This window comes from Crocodylus siamensis, chromosome 4, assembly GCF_052110815.1.
Source record: "Crocodylus siamensis isolate JL-2025a chromosome 4, ASM5211081v1, whole genome shotgun sequence".
NCBI lineage: Eukaryota > Metazoa > Chordata > Crocodylia > Crocodylidae > Crocodylus > Crocodylus siamensis.
In genome coordinates, this window is record NC_143398.1 from 47,270,775 (window position 1) to 47,293,207 (window position 22,433).

Consider the following 22,433-nt stretch of genomic DNA (forward strand, 5'->3'; position numbering starts at 1 on the left):
AGCTCTTGCAGTTGTGTATCCTCCCCTCCTTTCCTCTCCCCCACCCACAAAAACAAAATATTATAATCCTAGAGTTAAGAATGTGTGCAAAGCTGTTCACCGAGTAATGCTTAGGAGAGGGTGTTGCTCTCATGTAATCATCAGCCCCTGAGGGCGTGAGACAGCCAAAAGCACAGTTAAGTGTGTCTGAGCTTCCCTCAAGAGTGATAGTCTCACCATTGCTGTACCCAAAAGTGAACCTATTGTGAGAGTAAATGAGTCTGCATACATGTATAGTCTTGAATACATTCTGCCTGGCAAGTTCAGAAAGTTGAACAGCAAGATCAGCTGAACAGCATAACAGTACTTGGTGACTCCTTAGCTTGCCATTGGCAAATTTGCCAGTGAATCAATTTTACATACTTCTTGTTTCCAAACCTTTATGAAGATTACTTGGAATTTTAAGTTATATTTTCCACAAACTACAGACCAGTAAAGACATTACAAACTGACTGTATTTAAAAATTACATATGTTGGAAAAATAATGTATTGGAGAATAAGATATTGGGAATGTTTTTATATCATCCCTTGCAAACAATTTTTTAAAAATCTTTTCACTATAAACCAGAAAAGATAATCCAGCCAATTTACAGGTAGCCCTCAAATAACACAATTAACATCCAGATTCACTTACGGCATACTTCGAGTCAGCTCGACAACTAGTATAAATTGTCACCACTCTTGACTTTGATGAAACTATGACAGTTTACAGCTGAGGAGCTGCCCCTTTAACTTAATTCTTTGAAATATTTAAGCTTTGTCATAGCTGTAAAATTTCAGGAAAAAATGCTGCATTTTTCTGAGGTTTCAATTAGAGTAACCATAACAGCAAATAAATATTTGCACAAAGGAAACCTTACTTTTCACATGCATACCATTGTTAGTTTACAAGATGAAATTTATACCATGTTATCATCATAAAACTATTGTTAGTGAAGAAATACTTTATTTAAAACAATATACTAAAGCCTGAGGAGTAAGGGCTAGATTTCAATAGAGACTTAGGCACTGACATTTTTAGTGTTACAGTCACTGACTTCTATGTCTCTTGCTGATGGGTGGAATTCATGAGCCTAGATATAGATAAGGCACCTCATCTTCCTATTCATGCAAGGGAAAGTTAAGTACCTAATAATGAAATTCAGAGTCAGTCCAGTGAGGAGAGAGTGTTTCAGGAGAAGTTCACAATTGTGATTTCAGGCAGAGATCTGTGCCTTTCGACCTACAGTTAGGGCATGGACAGACACTTATACCACTTAGAGGTAAAGGTGGGATTTATCCTTCTTGGGTGCATAGCAATCAATCTTTTGTTTCATCTGTCTGCTCCTGTCCCACAGTAAGTTAAACCATGATGACTTATCTAAGAATGAAACAAAGGGTATTTTTTTTCCACAATTTAGCTTCCACTTACTATGGGATAGAGTGAACAGATGAATCAATTAAATTAGATTCAGCTGAACTGTGGAAAACCCCTGAGCTCAGTTTCAATTAGTACATTTGTTTAATCTGTTCACACCCTTAGTTACCTAACTTTGGATGGAGGCACCTATCTTTACCAGGATTCACAACTATGAAACTCTCATAGACTGGGCACCTAACCCTTTCTTTTGAAAAAATGAGGGGTAACTGGTCATTTCAAAACAGGATGGGAGAAGGATGTGGTGAACCCATGTAACCCTAGAACCCAGTGATTAAAACATTCAGTTGACTTGTGGGAAATTCATGTTCAAATTTATCCTCTGCCTGAAGGGATTTAAACCCACATTGCCTTCCTGCTGGAACTGCTCTGTTCTGAATGAAAATAACAAAATATTCAATGAGCCAGAGAAAGAGAGAGCGAGAGGCTAACAATGGCATGAAAACTCAATAGTAAGTGCAGTCTCATGGGACCAGTTCCAGGTCTTCCTTCATTATATAGTTGAGTATTTGACACAAAGTGGGATAGAACTAACAGGAACCCACCTCCAAATGTCAGATAGCCTAGTGGTTAAGGCACTCTCCTGGAAGCTTAAGTATTCCCAAGCAGAGAAAGGAAGTATCCACATCACCCATGTCACAGGTGAGTCCACTAATCAGTGGGCTACTGGGACCCCAACTCCTTTTCCACTTCTGTTATGTGTAGGTTTAGACATGATATGAGCACATCTACCAGTCAAGGCTTTTTTTTTTTTTTTTTTTCTGGTTTTTTGCACCGGTCCTGGAAGCACTGCAATACCAGGTCAATGCATGGAGTGGATGGAGCACGCTCCGGTTCTACCAGTCAAGGCACTGCAAATAAGATGGACTGAAATGTGCTTCTTTTTATGAATCCTGATGGTTGAAGCAAGGGTGTCAAATTTGTCTGGCCCTGTGGGCCAGGTGAGTGGTGCAGGATTGGTCTGTGGTCCAGCTGAATGGTGTGGGGCCGATCCCATGGGCTGAATTGGGCTCGCAGATCCCTCCTCCCCCATTTTAGTCCAGCACCTGGCAGGAAGAGACTCAGCATCCCAGGCACTTGTCTGCCTACATGGAAATGAGCTGTGGCATTAGGATTCTTCCCGTGACACTTCTGGAGCTCCAGTGCCCCAGTTTTCCTCAGAGTGCTTGGCTGCAGTCACAGGAAGTCCCCACTACATTAAGACTGTGGGCTGCAGGCCAGATCCAGCTCATGGGCTGTATGTTTGACACCCCTGAATTAAGGCATGATATATAAGCACACAGCCGTTCAATGCTGTAAGGACTTAGGCCAGGGGTGGCAAAATGCAGCCCGCCGGGCCATTTTGTCTGACCCGCAGGGCCCCCCCCAAAATTAAGAAAATTAAAATTTATCTGCCCCTGGCTGCCTATCATGTGGCCCTCAATGGCTTGCCAAAACTCCGTAAGTGGCCCTCTGCCCAAAATAATTGCTTGCCCCTGACTTAGGCAGTGGTGCATGTGCACAACAGCAGAAATAGGCAGCTCAGGAACTTTACTGGTGGAAATGTAGGCACTGATAGCATTTAGGTGGCTACAGGATTAGGCAGGGGGTTCTGAATGCTAGTGACACCTAAAACTTGAATTTAGGGGCTTATAAAGGCATTAGGTGCTTAAGTCTCACCTTTATCTATCCAAAGGGGGTTTTTTTATAAATTGTTCTGGGATCTGTAAGTCAGTGTCATAGAACAATACATTGTGGTATTCTGGCAACGTGATACATGAAGTTTTCGTGTTATACTTTATGAGTAACCCCAAAGTAGTTTAACATTTCCTTTTTAAAAATGCTTAACTTCAAATCAGAAGTGTGAGACTGGACTGCTAAAATCAGATTCTGTTGTTCTATTGTTTTAAGATTAAAATTAATAGGATGCATCTTCGGGTATATATCAAATGCCATCTGTTGAGGCTTGGTGAGAATAAATGGAAACTGGAATTGATGTCTTCCCTGCTTTATTCAAAACTAATTTAAGGACATTATTTCACTATTTTGTTTAAAAAATAGTTTCAAGTTGCCTGTAATAAGTAGACACGCAGTCATTTTTCAAAACATTTAGGGTCTGATCTGGCAGTCCTTATTCAGGTTTCCTGCTGACTTTACTGAAGGTTTTATTTGGCTAAGACTGGGCAGTTAATGCGAGGAAGAGTGACTTTATGCTTATTGCAATGAACAACAATAGCAGCCATAGGCAGATGCAGGATTTTAGGGGACAAGCAGCAGTGGTGACAGTGGCAGGAGGGTTTCTTTTACCCGGATTCTGCTCCTGGGCTATTGGGACACACCCAGGGGAGGACTGGGCAAGGCGGGGGAACCAACCCACACAACTTCCCATGCAGCCTTGCTGGAGTGGGGCAGCTCCAGAGTTCCCCCCAAATCCTGGGTCAGCCAGGAACAGCAGGAATGGTAGCAGTGGTGGGGGAAGAATGGCAGGGGAGGGGAGGGATGTGCCACTGAGTACAGAGGGAAAGGGAGAGGGAGGGATTCTTACCTGCTTTGGGGACTTTAAAAAAAATCTCTGGCTACTGTTCCATGATGTGGTCCAAAAGTGGGGTGCATCTCCTCTGGATCTGCCTCTGGTAGCAGCTATTGTGCTTCTGTGACCTTGCTACAGAAATTTTAGCCCTATTAATTTGCATAAACCCTGATTTCATGGTCCTTCCTATAGAGAAGTTTACAGGCACCCCCTAACTCTTAACAGTTCTTTTATGCATCAACCTGTTTATTGAAAATTGGGAGACCATATTCAGCTACAGAGATGGTTACCCCTACTTTGCACAGTACATGATGACAACCAGTATTTTGTAACTACTTTATGACATGCCCATCCCACCTAGTTACAGCAAACAAAACAGAGTGGCATCCAAATTGCAGCCTTTTTTCACCAGGTAAGCAGATCTCACCTGCCACACTGCACCACTGTTTGTACCTGTGCATTCAAGGGGCATTTTGAGCATCTATCTCAGACTGTCTCAGCAATGATTAGAATGTACAGACATACTATTGTAAATTGACTTTGTTATGCATTAAAAGTTGAGGGGACATGTGACCTGCAGCCCTATGAGTAGTCAGTTACACAGTTCCAGGATAAAGTTACTCCTAGAAAAACACATAGTAAAGTAATTACGTGGAGAATTACTATGAGGAACATGCTGTGTCTCTGCTCAATCATCAATTTAACATCCCAGGGTAACCATTTGCTCATGGTTTCCATGCTACTTTATGGAACCAGACAGCTTGGAAGAGTTGGTGTATGTCTGCTTCTTACTATGGAGTACATTTACTGCAAAACAAGATCCATGGTAAATAACTATATCCAGTATAACCTCATGAATCTGGTATGCTCAGGACTGAGCACCTGCCAGAAATGTGAGAACTATGGATTTTTTAAACTGGAGCGGCAGCTGGTCCCAGGGAGAAGGTGGGCAGGCGGGGGGATAGTGGCAGCCAGACCTAGAGCAGTGGTCACGCGTGGAGCGGCGACATGCAGTGGTGGATGGTGGTGGCAACTGCTGCATGCAAGCTTCCCCCTGTGGTGCTCTGGGATCAGCTGCTGCTACTCCTCCATGGAGTGTAGTTTTAAAAAGCACCGGATTTTTGATTGTTCTGTATTTATGAGATTATGCAGTAGTAATCGTGTCATACATCCCTCCCAGAAAGATACTGAAGAATAGACTGAATCAAACTGAATATATGGGCATAGGCACAGATGGATAGAATCATGCGCCCAGGCAAACAATCAGTTTATTCCTCCAGTTAGCCCACATGGTTGTTAAAGGAATACAAACTCTGCTATACGTAGATCAGGGGTTTTCAGTCTTTTTGGATCAGTGTAGATCCGGTGGCCGGACACGGAGTGGGGGAAGTGGTGGCATGTGGCCAAATGCAGAGTGGCAGCAGCCACCGCATGCAAGCTTCCCCTGCCCCACATGGTCCAGCTGGGTGGGTAGCACCTGCCCAGCAGTGTGGGATGGTGCATGGTGGTGCTCTATCCCCGTCCACCTGTGTGTACTCCCTAGGGCCTTCTCAAGTACCCTCAGGGATACGCATATGCCCAATTGATAACTCCTGGTGTAGATACAGATCATATTATATCTTTATCTGGTTTAAAATTCAAGTACAGTGTAGAGAGGGCCTATGGAAACAAATGAGGCCACAGTCTTGTTACAAGAGATGTCAGTATATATGAGAATTGCCTGGTATTTTTCATCAGTAGTTTCTGCCAAACAAGTAATTTCTGCAGGATAATTTTAATGTTTCCAAATACCCCTGCTTTGTATTTTATGTTGGGAAAAATGAAATCAAAGAGTAAGTTTTAGGTTGGCTCGACTTTCAGACTTTCTTTCTGTTGAACTGACCTGAAAATGTTTCACTTTGGTTCAACAAGGGGACTGTGGCATTGACACCTTCACAGTCAAATGGGTCAGTGGTTGGCTGAAGGGCCGTACCCAGAGAGTGGCAGTGGACGGAGGGATGTGGGCAGTGGGGTCTCCCAGGTCTCGGTCCTCAGGCTCGCACTGTTCAACATCTTCATCAGCGACTTGGACTAGGGGGTAAAAAGCACCCTGTTCAAATTCGCAGATGACACTAAGATGTGGGGAGAAGTGGGCATGCCAGAAGGGAGGAATAGGCTGCAATCAGACCTAGACAGGTTACGGGGTGGACGGATGAGAACAGGATGGGTTTCAACACTGACAAGTGCAAGGTGATGCACCAGGGGAGGAAGAACCAGCACCATACCTACAGGCTGGGGAACTCCCTTCTCATCAGTGCAAAGATAGAGAAGGATCTTGGAGTTACTGATGCCAAAATGAACATAGGCCGACAGTGTGGGGAAGCAGTTAGGAAGGCCAACTATACCTTGTCATGCATCCACAGATGCATCTCGAGCAGGTCCAAGGAAATGATACTCCTCCTCTATATGACACTGGTCAGGCCGCAGCTGGAGTACTGCGTCCAGTTCTGGGTGCCGCACTTCGAGAGGGATGTGGACAACATGGAGAGGGTCCAGAGGAGGGCCACTCGCATGATCAAGGGGCAGCAGGCAGGCCCTACGAGGAGAGGCTACGGGACCTGAACCTGTTCAGCCTCCACAAGAGAAGGATGAGGGGGGACCAGCCGTTTACAAACTGATCAGAGGGGACCAGCAGGCATTGGGGGAGTCCCCATTCCAGCGACCACTCCCAGGAGTGACTAGAAAAAGTGGTCACAAGCTGGCAGAGGGTAGATTCGGATTTGATATCAGGAGGCGCCACTTCATGGTCAGGGCAGCTAGGATCTGGAACCAACTTCCAAGCGAAGTGGTGCTGGCTCCTACCCTGGGGGTCTTTAAGAGGAGGCTGGATGATCACCTTGCCGGGGTCGTTTGACCCCAGTACTTTTTCCTGCCATGGCAGGGGGTCAGACTAGATGATCTGCTTCCAACCCTACCACTATGAAACAACTATGAAACTATGAAATATTAAACTGCACTTCCTAATTGATACACTATCTTGTGAGAGTTGTAGTATTCCTCCACTCCTTTCTTCTGTCTGGGTTCTGTGGAAGGAAACATCTCTCCTGATGCAACATAAATCCCCTTCTGACCAAGCTGCATGTTGTATCTAGGTAGTTACATTACTGTTTTCATCAGAAAGGATACCGGTTTGTAGGGGAGAGTGGAGACATCAGTTTAATGAACTGCAGCTTCTTTGAGACACTAGATATGTCTATAACATCAGTACAGTAGGAATAGGGCTGAATCTGCACCTATGTTCATGACCCAGGAATTTGCTAGCGTAGCTGCCTTAAACCTGAGAAAGTTTCCTGGGGGTAAGTAAGCCAGGAGCAGCTAGACTGGCAAACTTCCATGTCTGAAGTGTTCCTGTTCACTTAGTCTTTGCTGAGACCTGTCACTACAGTGGTATAGCTGGGGCAATGTTTCACAGTACATAAATGCAGTTTAATGTTTCATGAAGTGTTCTTTGTCAGTTCAGCAACCGGACATAAAGCATTTCTATTTTAGGGTTGTCAAATGTTGAATATGCCGAAGCAAATTGTTTTGGTATTTTTTAAATCATTTCTTTTTCAGAAATGAGATTGTCTTACAACATGACTGAGAAGAGCTGAGTTAGTTAATTTAATCTTCCACATGACCTAGCAACCACAGTAGATAAGGCCAAGTGCTGTTCAGTATTTCTCTATGATTTTTGGAATTGTTTACCATTTGTTTGTACAGTGCCTGGTACAATGGGACCCACCCTTGGTTTGGGCCTCCAGATGCTATCAGAATATAAATGTTAGACAATAATAAGTCAAATCAGTGAATCATAGCAAATCATAGTCCCAGTAGGTTTAATCATGAAACGACACAGTTTTGAATTGTTCTTGTCTACACCTACTATAAAGTCATAGACAGCATCGTGATAACCAGTTTATCTCCTCAGTCTTATTTTAACATAATACAGTTTTGTAGTAAAGAAAAATCAAAGGAAAGATTCCATTTTATTCCTAGTTGGCTTAGCTGATGCAAAAAGGTTTACTTCCCACTTCCTCTGCTAGATTTGTATAGTCTTTGAAGACTGCATTTAGGGGCATACATTTACTTGTAGTATCTTTTTTGTTGTTATAGTTAGGATCATCTTTTGCCCAGTCTTTTAGTTGCTTTTCAAAATTGTCACATAATTCTGAAGAACACAAATTACTCTCTCATGTAAATTTTCATATAATTTATACCAAACAGATTGGCTGGTACTTTTTAAAGATGTGAGATTAGTGTAATTTAATAAGTTGTAGATATGGTGTTCTGATTTACAATAGTAAGACTTGCAGAACAAATGATATGTAGTCTTTTTAGTCCACTGTTTGTTATAAAACTAGAACTGAAATAATAAAACTTTAAATCTGAAATGAGCAGTTTCTCTACTATATAAGGATTTTGGTCTTCCAGCTATTATTCACATACAGTAATGATTTTACAAGTCTCTCACTTCTTGATATCATTTAACTGCTTTGTCTTTACAGACACATTTTCTTCAAGTTGTTAATATAGCTATTGTGTAGCCATTAATAAGTAAGCCTACTAATAAAGAAATACAACATCATTTAATGATGAAAATAGTTTAAACCCCTTAAGAGTCTTATATTTGTTAATATAGCACAGCTCTATATTATGAGTTACTACATGTTATTAAAATCACGTTCTGTAGTTATTGCATGGAAATATTTAACTTTCAGCCTGTGAGAGGGTATAGTCTTTAGTGTAATAAAGAAATAGAACTGCACGAGTACTTGGCATGTGAAAATACAGTTACAGGAAAAAATCCTGTTAACCACCATTCACTCACTGGGCATATCTAAAGAAGATGCTTAATGTGCAGTAGCCTAATAACACTGCACAGTACTGTGCAGAGCAAAAATGGCTTCTCAGCCATTTGTTGGCTCAGATCAAGTGTAGTGTACTTTGTTAAGCACGTATTAAACTAAACGCTCAGTAACTACCACCCGTTAATGAATGTGTAGATGCTCCCACAAAGTCCTAGGAACATTGCATCAGTTCCTGGACAAGTTATGCCAGTGTTTGCCCTGGAACAGAAATTTCCTGGGATTGGTGTGTATACATATCACCCTTCTCGTCAGGGTGTAGTGAGTGTCTGAAAGTATTGCTGCTTTTCTGCCATTGATTTAGTGGTACAAGCTCAGGATAACTATTCAGACACACTTTTCCATGACTCAGGGTAAACAGCACTTGTCACATGCACCTTTTAAAGATATATCCTGAGACAACGGACATGTATGTCTGAACAGTTGCTCTTTTGTCTTGGAATAAAATGTTTTTTCCCAGGACAAGTGTGACATGTGCAGGTGTGTCTACATGTGCATTTGATGTGGGAGCAGTTTACTTGCAAGTAAACAACTCATGAATAAACACTCCTGAGCAGGTGTCTACACGTGCTTGACCTGGGAGATAAGGATCTCCCAGCACTGGCCCCTCAGACACAGAGCTGGCACTGGGAGATAAGGATCTCCCCCCCACATAGTGATGGCAAAGCAGCAGCTGGGAGATAAGGATCTCCCAGGCCCTGCTCCCCAATTGCAATCTCAGAGGGGACCTTTGAGCTCCCTGCTGTTGGGGCAGGGGGACATAGTCCCCGCCCAAGCTCCAGTGGCAGAGACTGTCCTGGCAGCAGGCAGCTTCTGGGGGCAGGGAGCAATATCCCACCCCTTGGTGGCTGGCTGACTGGGAGCAGATTTGCTCCCAGTCAGGCATCCACACAAGTACTACTGTGCAGTAAGTAATGACAAGTAAATTTGTTATTTGCACTTGCAGGTAGCAAATTTGCTTACGATTAATGAGGTTTATTCCACAGTAAGCATGTATATGTGTAGACATACACATTTACTGCATAGTAAACTACACTACTGTTCAGTAAAGCATCTCGTGTAGACGCACTTTGTTTGTAGCCCTATTGACTTCAGTAGGACTTATTTGTGTAAATTAAATGAATGAGTTTGGCTTCTAGATAAAACATTTGTTTTCTTACCATAAAATCAAAGATATCTTTTACTTTGTTTTAAATAGAAAAGATGAATGTGCATCTCTGAAAAAAGAGAGTTTGCTTAAAAAGCTATTTGCAGTTAAGTTAGATTCCATTATGCGTGGAGTTCTTTCCTTATTCAACAATTTCTAAGATACTGTTCCTGAAGTTCCCCTAAATCCAAACCCATTAAAAGGGGCTAGAATACCAGCTGCCCTAATGGTATAGCCATGTAATACAACCAATTTATGAATACCAGTAAAAATATTAAACAAACTTCTGATGTTTCTTAATCTAATATGTCTTTCAATGAACTCTTACTAGGAATGGGTTATATTAAAGCCGTGTGTAATTTTGACTCCTGTGGAATTACACCAGGTGTGGCTTCAAACCAATTTCTGCTTAATTCAGTGCAAAGTCAATGGATTTTAACCATTGAAATGGTCTAGAATTGATGTTGCCAATCAAGCCAGATAGCACACAGATTTTAAGACCAACCTTCTTGTTTCAGGTAGTCGGGAGTCTGCCTTTGTCTATGCCATCTCCTCTGCTGGAGTTGTTTTTGCTATCACAAGGGCATGTAGTCAAGGAGAATTAAAATCATGCTCCTGTGATCCTAAGAAGAAAGGGTCTGCCAAGGACAACAAAGGCCATTTTGATTGGGGTGGCTGCAGTGATAACATTGACTATGGCGTCAAATTTGCCAGAGCATTTGTAGATGCCAAAGAAAGGAAAGGAAAAGATGCCAGAGCATTAATGAACCTTCACAACAACAGAGCTGGAAGGAAGGTGGGTGTGTTACTGGTTGCTTATGGTAAGTGTTTTTTTCTCTTAAATGTCCTAATATTGTTTACCATGTTTACAGAAGTGGACTTGCGTCATTCTGGAGCTATTAACCTTTGACTCTCATTGACATTTTTCAACAATGCACTTAGGACATATTTTTCCCCTATGAAGAGGTACAGCACAAGTTATTTGGCATCTTTTCCATCCACCTAAGGCCTCAGTCCTGCAAGGATTAATAAATATACTTTATGAGTGTAAATTAATATAAAGAATGAAAACCTGCAAACCTCTGAAAAGAGTACACTGAAGGGCAGGCTGAGCTGAAAAAGAGCAAATTCTTCTACCCAGTAAGGAAATAAAGCAGTACAGTGCACATAATGTATATAGTAAACCTGCAGAGATGATAGGAGAGAATGAAATATACTTCACTCATAAGAAATGTAGAACAATTAAAAACAAATCACAACAAATTGCACTCAATTAGTTCAAAGGATATATGACCAAGTGTTTATAAACACTATTAAAATATGGGTAATATTTTTTATGTGGAAAAATAACATCTCTATTCATGTAGATGGTAAAAAAGATATAACTGTTAGGTATGTTGTCTACTGCTTGTGCACTGGGTTGGAAAATATGTACCCTGACCTTTTGCTTTGGCATTTATAGGGTATATATAAATAATGAGTATGCTATATGTTACTGGAGTGTGCTGCTTAATTGGTCAAGAGTGATACTAAGTTCCTTTATATGCCTAGCTTCTGAAAAGATTCAGAACACTGTCGTATAGCCCCATTTCAATATATGCTTCGTATACTAGGACTTATTTGTTTAAATGAAGACTTGAGAAGTTTTTGTTGAAGAACCTTTCTTTTAGAATGCATATCATGAAGAAAACAGATTTTTCATAGTCTGTGATTTTAAAAAAAAACCCTAAAAAGCCTACACATTTATTTTACAAAAAAACAATTTGTAGAAGAACAATCTAATTCTAATCCTTCCTTTGGTTCATTTTGATGTAAGTGGATGATCCTCCAGGTTAGACTGATTTGCTTTGATAACCCTCCCCCTGCATCCTAGTTTCATAAAGACATAACCAAAGCATTTTTTGTAATGAGATGAGGTTATGCATCTTAGTGAAAAGAGTGCTATTTCATTTGGCTTTGTGCTTTTGACCCAATACATAACAAAGCTCATGACTTTAGCTGGATGAAAGTTTCTTGGCACAGAGTACTTGCTACAGCGTTTGAATATCTTATTAACTTTTTAAAAATGTAAATACCTGTTAACACTGGTCTGGAAAAACAGTTGTTTGGGATCTTGAAATAAATTAGCATATCTAGGAGGCAAGTGGGTTTGAGGCTTAAAGTCAATGAAGGGACTTCATTAACAATGTGTTTACATGACACAGCACAGGGCTGTGTAGAGATACCCAAGGTAGCTCATGAACAGGAGTCTGCATGGCACAAGGCAACATGGTGCATAAATACCCAAGTTAGTGCTGCACACGATAGCACCAGAACTGGGATCAGTATAGTTGTGTTACTATATACTAGGTGCTTGTCACAGAGCTAAGCACTGGCTAACCTAATAAATTGTTTTCAAGTCAGGGATGAAAACCAAAATTGTTGGCCTTTTCTTGGAGTTTGTAATACACTATAAACCTCATTACAAAATACTTGGTTCAAAAGGGCTACTCCTCCATAGTTTCATAGTTTCATAGTAGCTAGAGTCGGAAGGGACCTAGGTAGATCATCTAGTCCGACCCCCTGCCTTAGCAGGAAAGAGCCCCGGGGTCAGATGACCCCGGCAAGGTGCTCATCTAACTTCCTTTTAAAAATCCCCAGGCTAGGAGCCTGCACCACTTCCCCTGGAAGCTGGTTCCAGGCCCTAGCCACCCTGACTGTGAAGTAGCGCCTCCTAATATCTAATCTAAACTTACCCTCCGCCAGTTTGTGACCGTTATTCCTGGTCACTCCTGGCAGCGCACGGGGGAACAGGGACTCCCCCAATACCTGCTGATCCCCCCTGACCAGTTTGTAGCAGGCCACAAGGTCCCCCCTTAGCCTTCTCTTGTGGAGGCTAAACAGGTTCAGGTCCCGTAGCCTATCCTCATAAGGCCTGCCCTGCTGACCCCTGATCATACGAGTGGCCCTCCTCTGAACTCTTTCCATATTGTCCACGTCCCTCTTGAAGTGTGGCGCCCAGAACTGGACACAGTACTCCAGCTGCGGCCTGACCAGTGCCGCATAGAGGGGGAGGATCACCTCCCTGGACCTGCTCGAGATGCATCTGTGGATGCATGACAGGGTACGATTGGCCTTCTTGACTGCCTCCCCACACTGCCGGCCCATGTTCATCGTGGAGTCAATGACGACTCCAAGATCCTTTTCCGTCTCCGTGCTGGCAAGAGGGGAGTTCCCCAACCTGTAAGTGTGGTGCCGGTTCTTCCTCCCCATGTGCAACACCTTGCACTTATCAGTGTTAAACCCCATCCTATTCTCATCCGCCCACCGTTGCAACCTGTCAAGGTCAGCTTGTAGCCTATTGCACCCTTCTAGTGCACCCACATCCCCCCACATCTTAGTATCATCAGCAAACTTGAACAGGGTGCTTTCTACCCCCTCATCCAAGTCACTGATGAAGATGTTGAACAGTGCGGGCCCGAGGACCGAGCCCTGCGGAACCCCACTGCCCACATCCTTCCAGGTCGAGAAGAACCCATCCACTACCACCCTCTGGGTGCGGCCCTCCAACCAGTTGGCGACCCATTTGACCGTGTGGGCATCGACACCACGGTCTCCCAGCTTTTTGATGAGGACAGGGTGAGAGACAGTGTCGAAAGCCTTCCGGAAGTCCAAAAAGACTACATCCACAGCAACCCCTGCGTCTAATGATTTGGTGACCTGATCGTAAAAGGCCACCAGGTTGGTCTGACAAGACCTGCCACTGATAAACCCATGTTGGTTGCCCCTGAGCATGCATTCCCCCGCAAGGCCCTCCTGGATGTGTGCCAGGATAATTTTTTCAAAGAGCTTACCCGCGATTGAGGTCAGACTAACTGGCCTGTAATTTCCCGGGTCCTCTTTTTTTCCCTTTTTGAAGATAGGGACCACATTGGCCCTCTTCCAGTCCTCCGGCACCTCGCCAGAGCACCACGAGTGCTCATAGAGCCGTGCCAGGGGTCCCGCAATGACCTCAGCCAGTTCCTGTAGAACCCTAGGGTGAAGATCGTCCGGACCAGCGGACTTGAACACGTCCAGCCTCTCCAGAAGTACCCTAACTAACTCCTCGCTAACCCTTGGCCCAGGCGTGTCTCTCTCGGGGCCCGAGGGGGGCCCAGCAGGGAGGTGGCTGAACTGGTCCCTACTTAGGAAGACAGAGGCAAAGAAATCGTTAAATATGTTAGCTTTGTCATCTGGCGTGATGACTAAGTTGCCCATCGTGTCCTGCAGGGGCCCCACATTACCCGGGACCCTCTTTTTACCCCCTATGTATTTGAAGAAGGACTTCTTATTGTCCTTAATCCGGGAAGCTAGTCCTATCTCCAACTCTGCCTTGGCCCTCCTGACTGCCCCCCTACATCCTCGGGCGACTATAACATAGTCCTTCTTGGCGATGACCCCATCTCTCCATTGGGTATATGCCTCCCTTTTAGCAAGGAGACATTCCCGGATGCTCTTAGTGAGCCATGGGGGTTTATGTGCCCTCCTGCTCCCTTTGACCCTTGTTGGGATTACCTCCCTTTGGGCATGGAGGATCGTCTCCTTAAGGAGCAACCACTCACCTTCGACATCTGATTCCCTTCCCCTCTGGGTCCTCAGCGCTTCCCCAACTATCCTCCTTAGCTTGTTGAAGTCAGCCCTCCTAAAGTCTAGGGCTGTTGCCTTGCTGCAGCCCTTTGCCACCTTACGCTGGATGGTGAATTCCAGCAAGCGATGATCACTGTCTCCCAGGTGGCCCATCACCCGCAGCCCCCTCACCAGGTCATCACCCGTGGCCAGCACTAGGTCCAACAAGGCGTCTCCCCTGGTGGGACTGTGCACCTCCTGGGTTAGATGGTGCTAATTAGAACATACTCCTGTTCTGTTCCCATTGGTGTGGAACTTTTGCCTGAAATACACTCTAATGTGCAATATTTCATGAACGCTGAAACTAGACTTCCAGAGATATAATGCCTTGAGCTCATATGTCTCCACTCTGGAACAAATCAATAATAAACAGTTTATGGTTCAATACTATCCATATAAATGTCTTTCATACTTGCCACGAACCAGACAATGTTTAAACACTATCCAGTTTTTAAATAAGTGAAGATAAAGTCTTCAAGTACAAGTAAAATGTAAAAAAGTAAAAGTACAAGTAAAAATGGTAAAAAGTTTAAAAATAGGTATTTCACAAGTATCTTGCTTAAAATGCTATGTATGTAAAAACAACTAGTTCAGATCTGATGTTGTTATTTGGTGATAGAATATGCTTCATATTGTTTGTGTAAAAAATAATAGGAAACTAAGTTAATTTCTAAATGCAGATAGGTATTCAGAAATCTTGTACAGTTTTGATTGAGGAACAGGGCAAAATGATTGCAAAAATGCCATATTAAATTATGACCCACTTTTGTATTGACATTTTGGTGGAAAAAATTACTTAAGGTGATGAATTCCATAGTTTTGTTACCTAATTATGGCAAAGGCACTAACTACAATTTGCAACCTTATAAAATAGAAATAGACAGGTTTGGTGAAAACTCAAAGTGAATGTCAGCAGAGCTGTAGCATTCCCTAAACAAGAGGCCCAAATCTTTCCTTACATGCACGTGTGCATTCTACTAACTGCAAGATGTTTGTGTTCTATCATTATAAGTTAATATCCATCCCATATCTCATGGACCTGGTGAGGAAGGAAGTGATTTCTCTGCTGTTGTATGGATCTTCAGGAAGACTGGAAACAGAGGCAGAGATGAAAATACCAGTGAAGAGGTTATCTGCATACTTGAGTCAACTGAGCAGACTAGACTAACCTTTTGAGGATGACTCATTGCTACCAGTGGGTGTCACCACAGACCATGATTTCAGGACCCAGTTCAAAGCTGAGACTGTTGGATCAATGGAAAGGGAATGAAAAGCATAAATTCAGAGTAGCCTCCTTTATTTGTTTTACCTGTTTATTTCACTGTGTTTTCTGGCAGGCTGTGAAGAAGTTTTTGAAACAGGAGTGCAAGTGTCATGGCGTGAGTGGATCTTGTACTCTAAGAACTTGCTGGCTGGCCATGGCAGACTTTAGGAAAACAGGAGATTATCTGTGGAAGAAATATGAAGGAGCAATTCAGGTGGTCATGAATCAAGATGGCACTGGGTTCACGGTGGCTAACAAGAGATTTAAGAGGCCCACCAAGAATGATCTAGTATACTTTGAGAGTTCTCCAGACTACTGCATCAGAGATAGGGATATAGGTAAGCTTGAATCACCACATGCACATGGTTTTATTTCAGTCAGTTATAGTTGGAAGGTAACAAGTGATCATCAGTGTACAGTGGGTGTGCGTGTATAAAATCCATGAATCTGGGCTGAACAAAACAATCAACTTTCCCTTTTTACTTGAGTTTTGATTAATGCTTGAAAATACAACTTTGTGTGGGAATGGAAGATAATACAACTTTTATACTAAAAAAATCCATGACCTATACCAATACTGTACAAACTTCAGTAGATTTGGGGCAATAAGAACTGTAATTTTTAATTAGTCTTTCAACATGGGCTTAAACTAACACGATACTACCTGATTCATCGGTGTTATTATCAGCTCCCACATATGCTAGTTGAGCTGTGGTGTACCTATTACTTTTCCTTTCATGATCACAAATCTGTATCAGTGGTTCCTAACCATTTTGGATGACTGGGGTCTCTCCATGCACTATGCATTCTCTCTTGTGCTTCAGGTGAGTGGATTCTAATCTGCAAGAGGTCTTGGACTCCAAAACACATGCCTGCTGGGTTTGGAAAATTTCCCAACTCCACTATGGGTCAGAGAATGCACAACTGAACAAGAGGGAGGCAATGGTAGTGAACCATGGCACAGCAACAGAGGCTCCTCACTGAGGCAAAGAGGAGACGTGTAGAAGACATCAAAGTGAGCAAGAAGTGCCAGCAAAATGTTACATGCTTTCATAGAAGCTTTGGGTGGGAAGGGACCTCCAGAGTCCAACCCTTCAAAAATGCAGGATGCATTATTCCTAAACCATCTCAAATAAATACTTATCTAGCTACTTCTTGAAAACCCCCAAGAAAATAGACTCCACAACTTCCCTTGTTTCACTGTCCTACCATTCTTACAGTTAGGAAGTTTCTTGATTTAATTTAAGTCTACTTTGCTGCAGCGTAAAGCCATATGCTGGGTTCGGCTCATTCTGGTTTGCATGCCAGAAAATGGGACTCTGAAGAATAAACAGACCAAGCAAGAAGAAAGACCAGTGAAAAATGAAGTAGAAACCATTTCTCCTATAGGTATGCAGGTGTATTAAAATCCCAGTACTCTAGATCTAGTAGACATACCTGCTTCCTCAGTGCAGCATTAGCTATTTTTCTATAAAAAGGAAATTCGGTATCTTTTGATATCTTCTGTTTGCTGACTGCTAACACTAGGCATGTTTGCTATGCAGAAAATGGTGCAAACAAAGTGACCTTGCTGGCACTATACTGAGTGTTTCTCATCTCAAAGTTCAGCACTTCTCTCCATGGGTGGAATTCACAACCAAAGTCAGGCACCTCAATTCCTTACATTTTAAGGGAGATACTGAGGTACCCTGGAATGGGATTCACACTGTTCAGAAAGGGTATATGCCTGAAATCCCTTTCCTTTTGTAGATTTAGGCACTTAACTCAGGGCTGTTGGAAGGTGGTTCTGTGAAATTGGGCTTCGCAGACTGAATCCTCCCTTTAGACTTAAGTCATCCTTTCTCATACAGGCAGTTGGTCCTCTCCTTTCTTTAAAACCCAACTCTCTTTTAAAACCCCAAGATGGGTTGCCTTTTACATCCTAGCTTAGTGGTTAGAGCACACATCCAGGAAGTGGGAATGTCTGGCACTGGGTCATCTTCAATCTGACCTCCAAATTTACTTCTCCCCACTCCCAGCTGGCTATAGCTTGGGTTGAGCTCTGGGTCCGCTCCTGTGCTGAGTCACTGTTCAGAAAGGAAGGCAAGTCTTACAGAGCCAGAGAGAGAGGTGTAAATGTACATGAAATTCAACATTAATCAAAGCTGCAAAGTAGGCCTAGTCACCATTACCATATTAAGAAAGTACTTGAGCAGCGCATACTATTTCTTGGTGTGACAATCAAAAGGGAGGTGGATTGAATAATGCTGTACCACAATGTAATTATAACAGGAAGTCTATCCTATCACAATTAGACTAGAATGTTAGATTCATAAATAGCTTCTTCCGGACAGCTCTGCATATTTACAAGCTAAAGTTTATGTTAAATAAACATTGTAAAACTGCACTTAAGTAAGAATTGTATATGAAACTGTAGTCTCACTGAAACTGATAAGTTCAGCATGCTTAAAATATTAAGCTTTCTGATCAAATGACTGAGTCAGGTCATTTCAAATGTTACTTAGTAGCCTTTGCCAGTGGGGTTTGTAGTATGATACATGTTCAAGTCCATTATATTCCCTGACAATAAGCAGGGGTGTCAAGTCTAGTATTTCCATTTAGATGAATGTATGGACATGTTGTAGGGTTGTTGGTTTTAGCTATGTTGGTCTAAGGACATAGGCAGACTCTATGCCTGAAGAAGGATGTTTATGCCTGAAAGCTTGCAAAGAACAATTTTACCAACTATTTAGTTGGTCTAATAAAATATATCTCATCTTGCCTGGAACTTTATCTGGACATGAGGCATTTTGCAGAAACTGACTTCAGAGCCTAGGGTTACCGGGCATCTTTATCATTTAAGGGTGCACCTTTCATGATAAATTCTGAGTGTGTTTTGTCCTGAAAGGAGAGGCCTCTACCCAAACATTTTTGTGTGAAAATGATGTTTTATAATCTCTTCTAATAAGTGTACTATAGTGTAATATCTTTGTAATCTGTGCAGTGTAATCTGAAGCATGTTATCTCAGAGGAGATATTTTTCACTCTGCTGAAGTATTCTCTTCACTTGCTTGACTCTGTCAAGTCTGTGTAGGGAATGTAGAATCTGACGTGTGCTTTAGTTTAGTCTTGAGATAACATTTCGAATGGAGAATTTCTAGCTACACTGGGGTACCTTTTTAAGAGTAGATTTTTGGCAGGTGGTAGCAAATTTTTAATGTAATAATGTACGCAGGTCAGCTCCACGAGATTCTGTCTGCTTATTCCAGTGATGCAAAAAAACCCAATCAAATAAACCAACCAAAAAAAGGATGCGACTTTGACAGAGATGATAGAAACAGATTAACAGAATATTTTTCATTATAAAGTTCACTTCTATTGGTTGCATACTGTTGAAAAGCTGCCCTGTGAACTTGGGAGTGGATGGAGGGGCAGACCAGCTATAGAAATGTTAGTGCTAACCACATATCCTGTCATAGTGCTTCATCGTGTCCCTAAAATCTGGTTTCCTTTGTCCTTCTCCAAGAAGTTCAAACGGTTTGGAATTTGGAAAGATAACATGAAGGTTTCTACCATTTCTTTGCTTACCCTTCTCAAAAATAACATTTTATGAAGATGGGATGCTCAGAAATTGACTGCTATAGATTAAACTAGAGACTTCCAAAGGTGGACTTGTAAACTTGTTGAAGTTCCCTTTCTGGAGTTGTGCAAGAGATTGTCTCTAATTGACCCATTTCTAAATAGTTTGTTTGTTTGGGCTGGTGAGTCAGAGGTGGCTGGATGTGAATATTAGTCACATTACTTCTTTGTGTGCTGTTGCGTATAGACCAGGGGTAGGCAACCTCCCAGCACATGTGCCAGAGTGTGACTCGCACAGGCATTTTGTTGGCATGTGCACTTTGGGGAAGGGACTGGGGCTGTACTGCCACAACAAGGATTGGATCCCTTGCAGCTCCCCCGCCATCCACCCCTGGCATGGCAGCTGCTTACAAGTCAATGTTGTGGGTATTTTAAGCACTCTTCCCAAAAATGTTGCCAACCCCTGGTATAGACAGTGGTGTCCCTTAACCAGACTAGTCTGTTCAGCATTCTAGGCTCTGGCAAACCATGACTGACTGATTGCTTGAGCAAGAGAGTTAGGCTTACAGGCTGTGTAGATGTGTGGGGCTTGGGTATGAGAGGGGTGTGCAATGTGTATTGACCAGTAGATTAGAAATTCTCAATAGTTTTATTCTCTTTAAGATTAACTAATAGGGCTAAATTTTAGGGACCTTTCCATGTCCATATCTACGTTAATGTCATGAAGGGTTCTAGCCTCTCTTCTGGCTTTTTCCCTGTTTGGCAGTCAGCCATAATTGATTGTACTGTAGTTGAACAGCAGGCAGTTGTGCATATTCACATGACTGGCACTTTACAAAACACTATGCCAGTACTGCACCATTCTTCCTAGAAGTAACGTGTGAGCCAGTGTTTACAGAAATCACAGTATCACAAGTGTTATCAGCAAGGTGGTTGGCACTGGGGGAACCTAGTAGCATTCATTAACATTATCTAATGTTAATGAAACACCTGAGGACTTCCTAAAAAAAATGTAGAATGGGAATTTCAAAACTGCCCAGCATTCATTAAGCCCTCCTCCTATCAAAGCCAAAACACATTTTATTATTTTTTAGTTCAATGAGGGGAGTGTTAGGACAACACAAAAAACCCCATCATGACCCTTTTACAAATTCTGATACTCTTTCTTCATTTTCTTACTTATGCCAGAATGAGTAAAGATATCACAGAGCAGCCTGGACAATGAACCCTTAGTAGCCACGCACAGCATGGAAGGGAAAAAGTAGTGACTCAGAGGTTATGTAAATGACACTTCATTGCTTAAAAATACCTGCTGCACTTTCCCAGCTTTACTACCCAGTATTTTCTGAACAAGGCAGGTTCAAAGGCAGTTTCATTTTACAAATGTGCATATTTGTAGTTCTAAATTTAGACAAAACTACCACTGTAGGACTCTCCTAGTGGGCAATAAAATGATACAATTAACTGGATGGTGCTAGGGAAGGTTGGGATTGAGGGTTGGGCAGCTTATTCGCATACATAGATATATATTGGTGTCAGGAAACTTCCTGAGGTCTACTGAGGGACATTAGAGCATGCTGCAACTCTGCCTCAGAAGGGGTCCTGGAGAGGGGTGGGAACTAGCTTCTGCCTAAACTTTTGCCTAGTGGTTACAGCATTGTTCTGTGAAGTTAAAGAATTACAAGTTCAAACCATTTCTGGGGGCAGGGGGAGGACAGACTAAAACCTTTCTTCTGTTTCCTGGGCAAATGCCCCTAACCACTTAGCTATTGGAGCTAAAACATGGGAGGGGTGCTCTCCCCAAGGCAATTCATCACATGCTCATCTATGCTTCCTTTGGATATTTTACAGAATCATTTTTACTTTATTTTCCTCTGCCTCTACCAACCTACTTTAGCAATTTACTTAATTATTTGGATTGAAAAAAAAGAATGTAAAAGTAAATCTTTGGGTTGTAAAGCAACAGTATATGTTTGCCTAACACCAGTAATTTAAGTGCATAACCTGTGCAGGAGAACCAGTTGTGATCTATGTATAAATGATGTAACCCAGGTACAGTCACTGAGTCTAAATGTTTAAAAGTACACAGGGTGAAATCCTCACCCTACTGAAGTCAAGCGTAACATTTTCAGTGACATCAGTGATAGCAGGATTTTACCCCTAGAATGCCAGAAAAATGCTAGCTACCTTTCAAATGTGCTAGGAATCTAAACAGTCTCTGGCACACTGAGGTAGATATCAGCCTAAAAAACCTCCTTCACTTCTGTCAGACTTGCAGAAATTAAATGTGGATGACCAGAGGACAAAGGCACACAGCAGATGGGAACAGATAAAGATAGTGGAGGCAGCCAAGGGCCTCTGGGACCTATAGTGCTAAAACATTACTTAAAAAGTATGGCAGATTATAGTGGGTATGATTATGTACAATGTAATGGGTTCTTTTATTTTTGTTTAGTGTGTGTATTTTGTTTTATGTTCTTATGTTAGAAGAGCTAAGCTGAAAATGTCTTCCTTATACTTGAACAGAGGTATGAGGCTTGTTTGTTCCACTGTCTTAGAAGGCACTGAATATGTGAAATGTGGGCCTTTTAACACTGCTGTACAAATACAAACTTTAGCTTTTAGATTAATGTACTATTTAAACAATTGATGTTGCATCAAAAGGGTTTTAGTGCATTTAACATACCCATTTTATTTTTAAAGGCAAATTCTAAAAGCCACAGATACACTGCTGTATAGATTTAAGGCAGCATATTTGTTAAGGATGCTTTTTCATAAAAAGTTGTTTGATATTAATGTCCTAAATCTTTAAAGTAGCATAGGCACTTTGCTGCCAATGTTTGTGATATATATGCTTTTTTGCATAAAGCAGGTGCACACATTAAGGAGTGTACACTTTTAGCTAAACCTCATTCAAGTTGTGAAGGGCAAACCATTTACCTTAGGCAGCACTTAAGCAATTTGTAGG

General features: G+C 42.2%; 1 protein-coding gene across 2 annotated transcripts in view; it reads left to right on the top strand.

The window, feature by feature from the left end:
• WNT2 (Wnt family member 2) overlaps positions 1-22,433 on the top strand; it is a 34,892-nt gene that overhangs the window by 3,483 nt on the left and 8,976 nt on the right. For both annotated transcript variants that reach the window (XM_090042223.1, XM_090042225.1), the window contains exons 3-4: positions 10,518-10,795; positions 15,981-16,245. In XM_090042223.1, coding sequence (XP_089898349.1) covers positions 10,518-10,795; positions 15,981-16,245 — 543 coding nt within the window. The remainder of the gene's footprint in view (positions 1-10,517; positions 10,796-15,980; positions 16,246-22,433) is intronic.